Source organism: Amblyomma americanum, chromosome 1 (genome assembly GCF_052857255.1).
Source record: "Amblyomma americanum isolate KBUSLIRL-KWMA chromosome 1, ASM5285725v1, whole genome shotgun sequence".
Taxonomy (NCBI): Eukaryota; Metazoa; Arthropoda; class Arachnida; order Ixodida; family Ixodidae; genus Amblyomma; species Amblyomma americanum.
The window spans coordinates 269538561-269549354 of NC_135497.1; the positions used below are offsets into that span (position 1 = coordinate 269538561).

Sequence of the window (10794 nt, forward strand, 5' to 3'; positions counted from 1 at the left end):
GTATTAATTTGGCTCGGTCGTTCATGACAACACAGTTCAGTGAATGAGCGAGTTTAGTTGCGAGCCCTTTCGAGCGACTTATTTGAAACTCTCGCTCTCCGCCGTGCTCCACTGAGAGGTGTTTCAGGGCCCCTTTAACCTCATAAAGCCTACTTTTGAACATAGTGGCCGGCTTCGCTGAAACACTTCGTATATGAGGGTGCGGTAAAATGGGCTGTATACGTTGGCAGTGCTGATAAGGAATGCGAAATCAATATCGTTGGGCACTATATTAGTTACGCTAGAACGGGTAATTTTGTTTACAACGTCTTCACTAGCCGTCTTGCTCATTCATAGTACCCACGAATCCAAAACTTCATTTTCGTAGTTTCCGAGAACTAGGCAGAAGTGTTGCAATACATTTTTCAGACAAAAGTTAGCCATTCAAGTGCCCCCGCTCCATCATGCATGCCCTATTCATGCTTTATGCTGTCTAATGTTGGAAATGGTGGCGGCCCTATTTACCTCAATGGGAGATCGGCCTTGACAAATACTTCTGCATTATTTCCATTTAGCGATTTATTGCTTATCGGAGATGTCGGAGCCTGGAGTCAGTAACAAATGAAAGCAATTCATTTGTTTGGTTTAGCTCGACAATGCACAGCGGGAAAGCACTGCTCATTTCTCTCAACGTTTCTGTTTCAGTCGCGCCGGGAGGAGGAGGGATTGTGCTATGTTGGCTGTGCAACTGTAGTGGAACCTCTGGCCTTCGGTCCAAACACAGCCAAGGGATAAACGCGACCCTCCACCGCTCTCATGGAAGAAAAACTTTTGGCCAAATTTATCGCATGTTACGTGTACGTTCCGTTATGTTATGTTATGTTATACATGACGGAAATTAAGTCATCGAAACCAAGCACCGTAGGTGATGGATTTTGTTTTGTTTTATTTTAGTTGCCGGTGTTCATCAAATGGCGATTAATAATATAATTACTTTACATATAACTAATTAAAAAAGCAGAAGGAAAGAAAAAAAACCATATGCCACCGGTGGGATCCAAACCCACGAAATTCGGAGGTCGTGGGTTCGGATCCCACCGGTGGCATATGGTTGTTTTTCTTTTCTTCTGCTTTCCAATCAATTATATTTAAAATAATTATCATATTAATCTCCCATTCATGAACAATGAACACCGCCAATTAAAAAAAGAAACCTATCCCCTATGCTGTTTGGTGTCGGTGACTGCTGGCTTCCGTCGTGTATGTTGTAATGTATATATAGTAGCTTCTTTCAAATCTAGCGATAATGCTACAACTCTGAACTTTAGAACTTTTAAGGTTCGAATAACAGCGGAAAAATCACACAGGGACAAAACTGTTTAATAATTGTTTTTTTGGGAAAGGAAATGGCGCAGTATCTGTCTCATATATCGTTGGACACCTGAACCGCGCCGTAAGGGAAGGGGTAAAGGAGGGAGTGAAAGAAGAAAGGAAGAATAGGTGCCCGTAGTGGAGGGCTCCGGAATAATTTCGACCACCTGGGGATCTTTAACGTGCACTGACATCGCACAGCACACGGGCGCCTCAGCGTTTTTCCTCCATAAAAAAACTGTTTAACGATAACAAAAACATTTGGGGCACGCCCCTGGGTCTCCGCACGACCCACACCGCGGCAAATACTGCGCCATTTCCTTTCCTCAGAAACAAGCAACCAAACCGCTGCATGTTTGCCGGCTCAGTGTGCCTTTCGAAGCTTTTCGCGGCGTCTTTTGACAGCATGTCCCACCCGATATCGAGAGAGGTTGCACGAAGCGCAAGGCATGCGTTGCCCGTGTGCTGTGCGATGTCAGCGCACCTTAAAGATCCCCAGGTGGTTGAAGTTATTCCAGAGCCCTCCACTACGGGGCCTCTTTCTTCCTTCCTTATCTCAGTCCCTCCTTCATCCCTTCCCTTACGGCGCGGTGCAGGTGTCCAACGATATATGAGACAGATTCTGCGCCATTTCCTTTCCTCAAAAACCAATTATTATTATTATTATTATTATTATTATTATTATTATTATTATTATTATTATTATTATTATTATTATTATTATTATTATTATTATTATTGGAACGGAACGAAGCAGTATATAACGATGTAGTTGCCTAGCGCGTGGCACGCATTCCTGACCACTCACTGCCCTCGCATCGCAGCATTGGCTATGCTGCGGTGCGGACAGCGGACGCATTCTTTTCCAACGTTGTAGACAGATCTCCCAAAAGCTGGTTTTAAAATACCACGCGCCCGATGAATTGTCGTGACACTATGTGCAAGCAGCAAAGTTATTGCGAAGGTATAGCGAACAGTACGAACTAGCTTTTAACCATATCTGGTGTATCGACGCACGTCGGAGGCCATATCATGCTATAACAGCTACTGACACGACCAATTCCTCATACTCTAACCGTCACCCTGACTGTGGTTCTAATGTGATGTCACTTCTATAACGAAGGGAAAAGGCTGTTTATCGCGCACTCATTTACGACTTCCGCTCATTGCATATCCCGATGCAAGCCAATGGCCGCCGCATTTGTTCACACTGAAAGCGTTTACTGATTTGCGGACACTTTATTGTCCACTCAGTGGTATGGCCCAGTTCCCGTTTTATTTGCGTTTTCATGTATTTCGATCCAGTGCCTGACTCTGTTATCAGTTGCGGGCATTCTGCTTTATGAGCGGCGACGCAACCACATTGGTAAGATTCAGGCTAATAATAATAATAATAATTGGTTTTTTTGGGGAAAGGAAACGGCGCAGTATCTGACTCATATATCGTTGGACACCTGAACCGCGCCGTAAGGGAAGGGATAAAGGAGGGAGTGAAAGAAGAAAGGAAGAAGAGGTGCCGTAGTGGAGGGCTCCGGAATAATTTCGACCACCTGGGGATCTTTAACGTGCACTGACATCGCACAGCACACGGGCGCCTTAGCATTTTTCCTCCATAAAAACGCAGCCGCCGCGGTCGGGTTCGAACCCGGGAACTCCGGATCAGTAGTCGAGCGCCCTAACCACTGAGCCACCGCGGCGGAAGCCCCGTTCTCCGCAGAGCAGCAGGAATCGAGCCGGAGAGTATATGGACGCCGGCTGCTTGGCTATCGTTGGGAAAAAGTTGCCGCCGAAAATATTCCCTGCGCTGTGAGTGCGTCGGGGCTATGGCTCCCAGTATGTGTAAATAAATAAATGAAATAAATAAAAAGTATTCTGCATAGAATGCATATGCCCCCTGCAGGTGTAATGCATATGCTTCCTGCTCTGCACTGTGAGAGTCTCCTGCAAAACATGAAGCTGCGACTAGCCGCAGGACATCAGACACTGTGGCATCAAGCATGAAGCAGGAAATGGTTGCATTGCTCTTATTGACAGTGCCCTGCATATAGAGTATTGTCGCCAGCAGTCAGCGCTACCCATTGGCTAGGTATAAAAAAAGCCAGCTTAAGCAAATTCCAGTGAATCCACTGTTTCTCTTGTTTGTTTGAATGATTTCCACAAGGGTAACCAAAACTGCTGCCAGTGGATTGTCATACGAGACATAAGTATAAGAGAAGAAGCCAGCGGAACTACGTGGGTTGCAGTATTAATAATTTATTCCATTGCATAAAGCACACACAAACTAACCCCAAACTTGCAAACAAAGCACAGTCCTTGAAATTGTGTACTGAACAATGTACTGTGATGACCCGTAAATGTCTGCAGCTGCTCACTAGGACAAGTGCGACCAAAATTTATCTGTTTACACAAAGTCAGGTTTTATGCATGTGGTGATCACGAGTTGTGATGAAAACCAAGGTACAAATGTTTTTGCAGATATGACCTATCAGTGGGACACCGTAGGGAGCCCTGGCGATGGCAGCAGACTGGCAGAGTGTGTCGAAGACACGAAAAATGGTCCACCTGCTGCCGAAGCAGAGCAGCCGCCTGGAGGAGTAGCAGCTGCCTCGCAATCTCTGTCACTTTTGGCAGGTGCCCCGCAACCCATAGCTCCAGTGCAGCGGAGAAAGTGTGCTAAGCAGACAGCTGTTGAAGAGGAGCTTAGTGCACGCCTGAAAGCTGTGACTGACGACAATCAGCGAAAGAGAAGGGAGCATCTCCTCAAAATGAAGCTCATGAGAGCCGAGCTTGTACTTAACATGAGGCATGCAAAAGAATTGCATGAACTTGAATGCACTAATAAGAAGGCTAAACTGGAGCTCATAAAGCTCAAAATGGCCGCCGTAAAAAAAGTATTTAGTACATAAAGAATATTGTCATCTGAAGGTGCGTGTCATGTTTGTTTTGCTTTGCCACACTATGAAAAATACTGCTGAATAATGCTTGCTCGTACCCTGAAGCCACTTGCCGTGTAAACGGTATGCGGCTGTTGAGCATGCAAAGCAGGGGAGGGCTGTTGAGGGTTGCATGTGTCCTGTTGCAGGGGAGCAGGCGGCAGTTCATCACATGAGCGGTTTCGGCCAAAGTTGTGCAAAGCAGCGCACGCTGTTATGACGATTACAGATGTTTCAATTTGCAGCTTCATATCTAGACATGGAAATCTTTTTATCCAGACGCCGAAGGCCCTTTCGACGGAGTTCCTCGTTCGTACCTGCGACTTGTAGTACCTGAATAAAGAGACGTTCCACATTTTCATTCAGTTGCCACGCAATATTGTGATGTATTCACTTACCTGTACTCTCGGCTACCTCCAAGATCTCTCAGTGGAGTCATTAGATACGGCCTGCAAGCATATCCCACGTCTCCAAGGAGTATGCCAGGGACAGTTCCTTCTTCATAACGAACTCTTGCATTGCTATTGTCAAAAATTCTGCTGTCATGTGCCGAGCCCGGCCAGCTTGCAACTAGATCAAAAAATTCCAGGTGAAGTTCTGTGATAGCCTGCAAACGTGCCAAAAAAAAATTTAACATAAATCAATGTTGCACCTATTATGCTTTTATGTACACCTTATTTTTTATGCCCTTTCCAGGACGACTATGTGTAGCAATTTCCGATTGTAACAGTGGTAAAATGCATGAGTCTTAAAACCTTGTATATGGATATATATACTACAATAATTTATTTCGTATTAGAGAAAATAAAGTGCAATGAGGCAAATCATGCAGCTCGCAAAACTGTGAGGCACCCGCGAAGTCGCGTACATTAACTGTTCTCTGATTTGTAACTAATTTTATTCTCCTCCGCTGCCTCTTCTTCAAAAGTGCCGTTGTTTCCCGTCTCTATGCTAAATACTTCGGCGTCGTCTCCGCCCGGGATTTTGATACGCACGTGGGCACAGTCAACACAACCAGTCACTCTGGGAAACTGTGCAGTCTTGTTCAAGTCGTACATGACCTGATGCATTTTTCCCGCTTCAGAAAACTTGACTAGCGCCGGGTACAAAGTAGCGGCAATCATCGTCGACACTCGCGTTACAACCCGGGAAACTGTTGGCTGGGACACGTTGACAAGGCCTCCGGAGACCACTTGAAACGTCCCCGCTCCGTAAAAACGCAGCGTCAAGAGCAGTTCCAACAGCGGCGGCACAGGACAACCACGTCGGTCTATGTTCCGGTGCCGCGGCAACATGGAAAGAAGCTCGAGCACAGCTGCCTTGGAAAAGCGGTACCTTGCACGTAATTCCTGGTTGTTATATATTTCTATGGGATTCTGGCGGTCCCCAAGGTTCCGCCGCAACGGGTGCACAAAACTGTATGCTTCGTCACTGGTGACATCTTCCGCGCGGCGGACAAAATCGACGAACTCACTGAAGCTGTCGTCGCAGCACGCCGCCATGTTGAATTGTGTTAAGGAGTTGTTTAAGGTGCCTGGTACGGTACCTTAGTACCGCTTACTAAACGCCCGAAGAAAAAAAGATAAAGAGGGGGAGAGAAGAAAGAAACAGAGAGAACTCACCATTGTGCAGGGTATCTCTTTCGACCCGGATTCTGTTACCACAGCTGAGCGCTTTCGGTTTCATCAGAGAAATCAGCAGAAGGAGGAGTCATTGTAGCGGACTTTGCCATAGCTCTCAGAACCGCGCCAGCGAGTGCGAATTTGAGGAGCAGCGTGGCAGCTTCGTCCACGCGCTCTGCGATGAACGCTTTCAGCGACGTTACAAGAGACTTCGCGCGCTAACCTGAGTGAAACTTGAAATTTTGTGTCGAACTCAGCAGGTAGAGCATTTTCACGTGATCGGAGTACACAGTAGTCAAGGTGTGTAACCAATAGGGGCGGTGAGGAACTGCACAAGGCTGGTGCACCGCGTCTCACAGCCTGTCCAGTTTACCGATTGGAGGGCACACCCGTTCTCCCTCCTTGTGAATGTGCATTCAAACAGCACAAGAAGCTTCGTGGTGTAACTGTGCGCGGAAGTCGCCAGTGCGCAGCAGCTCTCACGCAACAAAAAGTTGTTGTTGTTGTTGTTGGCCTTACAACAGATGGCACACACCCATACTGGGGGATCGGCCAAGAAGCGGGAGGCACATATTGCTATTCACCTCTACGGTTACGTGGCCCCAATTTGAAAAAAAAATAAATTAAGGGAGATATGAAACTCACGCTGAAATGCAACACCGATGGGTTCTAATTCAAGTAGGGCATGGACCGAAAACAAAAGAGATAACAATAAAAATGAAAATAATTAAAAATGAAATAATAAATACAGAAATGTAAATGTAAGATTCAGCAAGGCATTCGATGACATTCCAGCAAGAAATTTTGGACGGTGGAACAAACAAATCTGCGGCTGAACCCAAGTGTGGTGGCGCCAAATGATAGCAAGCTCAATAAGGCCAAGACGGCCCCTGTAACCACCTTCTCAAAGAGGTCAAGCGGCGGCAGTAGAGCCTAAAATGATCTATAGATTCGGGTTCCCGGCAAAATGCGCACAGGAGAGAAAGCGCCAAACCAGACTTACACAGATAGAAATTTAGACGAGGGACACGGCAGTGCAGCCTTGCTTAGAGACTTCAGGCTGTCGAGTTGGACAAAAATTCCTGCTCCAGGAATATCTCAATCAGATGTTGATAATCTATTAAAATTACAAGAGACCCGTTTTGCACGCTTAAGAACGTAGGTCGCGGAAACCTGTAACCGGAAAGGTAGGCAACACGGGACCGGTGAGGGACGCCTTTGACAGGTTATCAGCAACTTAATTTATTGTCACATTGCGGTGACCGGGTGCTCGTATAAATGCGCAGCGCTCGAATGTGAAGGAAGCAGCGATAAGAATGAACGTAAGATGGGAGAGTAAACAGGAGAAGCGAGGGACGAGCAAAAAGATAAAGAATCAATAATGACTGCCTCTGTGGAAAGAGAGGGCTTGCATAGAGCAAGCACTACTGCCAGAAACTGCTTGAAAAGCTGGGATGTAATGTGGAAGACGCAGAGGAAAGAACCAGTGTAGAGAAGGACAGAATGTTGCCACACCTGCCTTTTCGTTACAACAGGAGGCGTCGGTTGCGATCATAATGTTAGCAGGAAGGTCCTTAGATGATCTAATAATTCATTCAGAATAAGGGTTGGCAAATGTTTTGCATTTTGGGGGAAAATGTCGTCGAAGACAATTTGAATGCAGGACCCACTGCTTAACGCCGGAAGGACGTTATAGGTATGCTAGAGAGTCAGGATTGGTAATCGCACGCGTTCTTCCTTGACAGCAGTCATCGGGATACGTTACTGAACTGTAACACGACATGAACCGAGCAAGCAGATCTGAGCTTGAGCGTAATTTACCCATGATGGAATTGATGTTCTTGGACACCATTTTTTTTTTCATCGGAGCTTTTTATGGCCTTCACGCTGTTTCTCAGAGAATATACTGTTCGCAGCCCTGTTTGCTTTCATTCCGGCCATCCTAGGTTTGAAAGGTGGTCGACCAGCGCTGTTAAAATAAGATCAAGTTCCCACTCTGTGTGCTGTTGCTGATTTGGATTTCTAATGGTGGATGCCTTCATTCCATTTATATTTCAGCTTTGGGATACCTGCGAAAAGAAAGACGCTTCAACCGGCGCACGCGAGCATGCGCCTCGCAGCATCCGCGCTGCCGCCATAGCCAGCAGAACCGCCGCCGCCGCTACCGCCGCCCGCCGCCCACCGCCCGGTGTTCGCCGCAGCCAGCCGTCTACCGTCCACCGTCCGCCATCGCCACAGCGCCCGATTTTGATGTCCCGTGAATTGGGGCTCCAGTAGACGTGCTACCCGGCTGCAAAGGGACCTGAGGCGACACCTACAGCCATGCCAAGCACCGACTACTACAGCCTGCTGGAGGTACCGCGGAGTGCGACGCTGGATGATATCCAAAGTGCCTACCGGCGGCTGGCGCTAAAATGGCACCCGGACAAGAACCCAGGCAACAAGGACGTCGCAGAGTTTCGCTTCAAGGAGATATCAGAGGCCTACCAGGTCCTCTCAGATCCCTCGAAGCGGAAGTTTTACGACCTGTACGGTAACGGTGGCACCAGCGGCGAACGACCGTCAACATTCACCTTCCTAAATCCCACGCAATTGTTCTGCAAGTTTTTCGGCTCCTCTGATCCTTTCGGCGAACTGGTACGTGACGTGCATGCCGTTAGCAGCGGCGGAGGCGGCTACACTGGTCCCACTTTCACCACTAACACTTTTTCCTCGGAACAACCGAACATGGCCTTCCCCTTCAGCATGAACGTTGAGCATCTAACGCTCCATGCGCCCGTGCCCATTCCATGGGACACGCCGCTGACAGACATCTTCCAGCTTTATCGTAACAACTTTTCTCCACCCGCCGCGGAAACCGTCACAGAAGTCACCACTGTTCGCAACGTGGACGGAAAGTGGGTCGAGACCTGCACCATCAACAAGGACAACACAGCGGCCACCCTTTGCTACGAGGATGGCCAGCTCGTCTCGTGCACCGTAGAGCCACTGGTCGATCCGCACGCAAACGACGACGTTGAGGATATGCAGGCAGACCAAGAAGAAGCGGCAGTGCCTGAGATTCGACTCCCCAAACAGCTGGGTCCCTCCGACGACGAAGAGGGCTCCAGCACCGCTGCCTGAAATTCTTCTGGCCAGACTCCAGTGACGCGGGACAAAAGGCCCTGAAAATTGCAAGAAATGTGCAGGACCAGCTGCTTGGCATGAAACAGCTCTCACTAGCAAAGACTGTGGCGGCCACCAGAACTGAATAATAAAACAAAGTGCTAGCTGACAACACTAGTCTTATTTTACGACTCTCGTTCGGAGTAAAGTTAAATGTTGCGACTGCAAGCAGGTTCCATAAGCCATGCTTAGCTCACTTCTCGCCCTGTCGGGTCAGGCGCTGCCCTGCCAACGCTTATTTGTGTGTTAGACTAGCCAAAAGTGCCGTTTTCTACCAGATTATCGAGTAACTACGTAAAAGGATAGTGCATCTCTGTGGTATGCAAGCGTATCCATGGTCCGAGGCTTCCTTCCGATGATGATTTGCTGGCCAAAAGCGATATCCTCCACAGCCTCGATACAGGACCACCGATCCGAGAAAAAAATTGCCACTTTGAGGGTACTAACCAATCATGTTGGAAAAGGGATAGGAATTTTCATGAAGATTGTGAGCAGTTACTGGACTGAACCCTTGTTACTACTGGGACTCCCAGCCTGTCTCTACTGTAGGGACTGGAGCATCTCGGCCTGCTGCTACTGTTGCGCAGAGCTGAGCGACGAAACGGAAAGGCGACGGTGAGTCAACAAAACATTTATGTACAGTATAAACAAGGACGTTACATTAGCGGCACAGTGGCCAAGAGCACAACGTGCACACGCAAAGGGGCACGGCGATGCGCCGGCAGGGCGTATCTCTCGCTTGATGTCTCAGTCTGCTCGTCTGCTGGCGCGGCTCGACCTTTTATAGCCTCCGATGACCGTTGTCTCAGCTAGCCTTTCAAACCTTCCAATCAGGTCACGGCACTGATCGCAGTTCGAATTTGACTAATGGACGAGAGGAGCTCGGCTGTTTGCAGCCGGCAAAGGGCTGGTGGTGGTGGTTGGTGCTATGAGATATTCTGGGGAGGAGGATAGCGTCGGTTGCGGTTCGAGCCGGCGCTTGCGAGGGGAGGAGGAAGAGGATTCCGCCGGGCGTGCCTCGATGAATCATGCTGCGTGCAAGCCGCCACATGTCCGAGAGTCCTGGCTTGCGTTGCAAAATGGCGGGCGCACGGCGCCGGCTTCCACGGAGGCCAGTGGAATGCGTGCTCGGGCAGAACAGCACCCCCGCCTCAGACAATGCGCCACGAAGACGAGCTGCTTCCTCGTGGCTCGGATGCGGGGCGCGCTCGTACGCCAGGCGCCTCCAAGTTCTCGTCAGGTGTTCCGCCACAAGTGGCTCCTCGCTCCCTTCCGTGAACAGGTCCCGCTCGCCCGGCCCGGATCTTTGCTCTGCTGCCTTGTCGCCCAGGTGTCTCGACCAGCTTCGCTCGGTTCTTTTGTCGGTCTTGTTTCTCAGCATCGGTCTTGGATCGTTCTGCATATTGCCAAGAACCGACCGACGACTGGCAACCCCAACACGAGCAAGTTCCCTCGGTCCCCCCGTCAAAACACCAGACTTCAAGGTCGTAAAAACTCTCTTTGCAATACTTGTGTCCCTCTTTTTGCTCCCTCTTCAACAAGAGGCACATGTAAGACACAAAACCCTTAAAATTAGAACTCAAAGTGTGTATCACTTGTAACACACAGAACCAAATGAATACAAGATAAATTTGGTCCCTTGAAATTACTCGGGCCGGAAAAGACTGCTGAGGTTGCAAATAAGGACGTCAATTTTGCCCCGAGCTACGAGCGAACTTGATAAC

General features: G+C 48.6%; 1 protein-coding gene across 1 annotated transcript; it reads left to right on the forward strand.

Annotated features, from left to right (window-relative positions):
- Positions 1 to 8020: 8020 nt before the first annotated feature.
- LOC144097038 (dnaJ homolog subfamily B member 2-like) lies at positions 8021 to 9176 on the forward strand. The gene has a single exon (XM_077629830.1). The coding sequence runs from the start codon at positions 8228 to 8230 to the stop codon at positions 9026 to 9028; it is 801 nt and encodes a 266-aa protein (XP_077485956.1). The 5' UTR covers positions 8021 to 8227; the 3' UTR covers positions 9029 to 9176.
- The last annotated feature ends 1618 nt before the right edge of the window (positions 9177 to 10794 follow it).

Excerpts from the sequence above, each read along its gene's own strand:
- LOC144097038 (XM_077629830.1), top strand. The coding sequence starts at position 8,228 with ATGCCAAGCACCGACTACTACAGCCTGCTGGAGGTACCGCGGAGTGCG.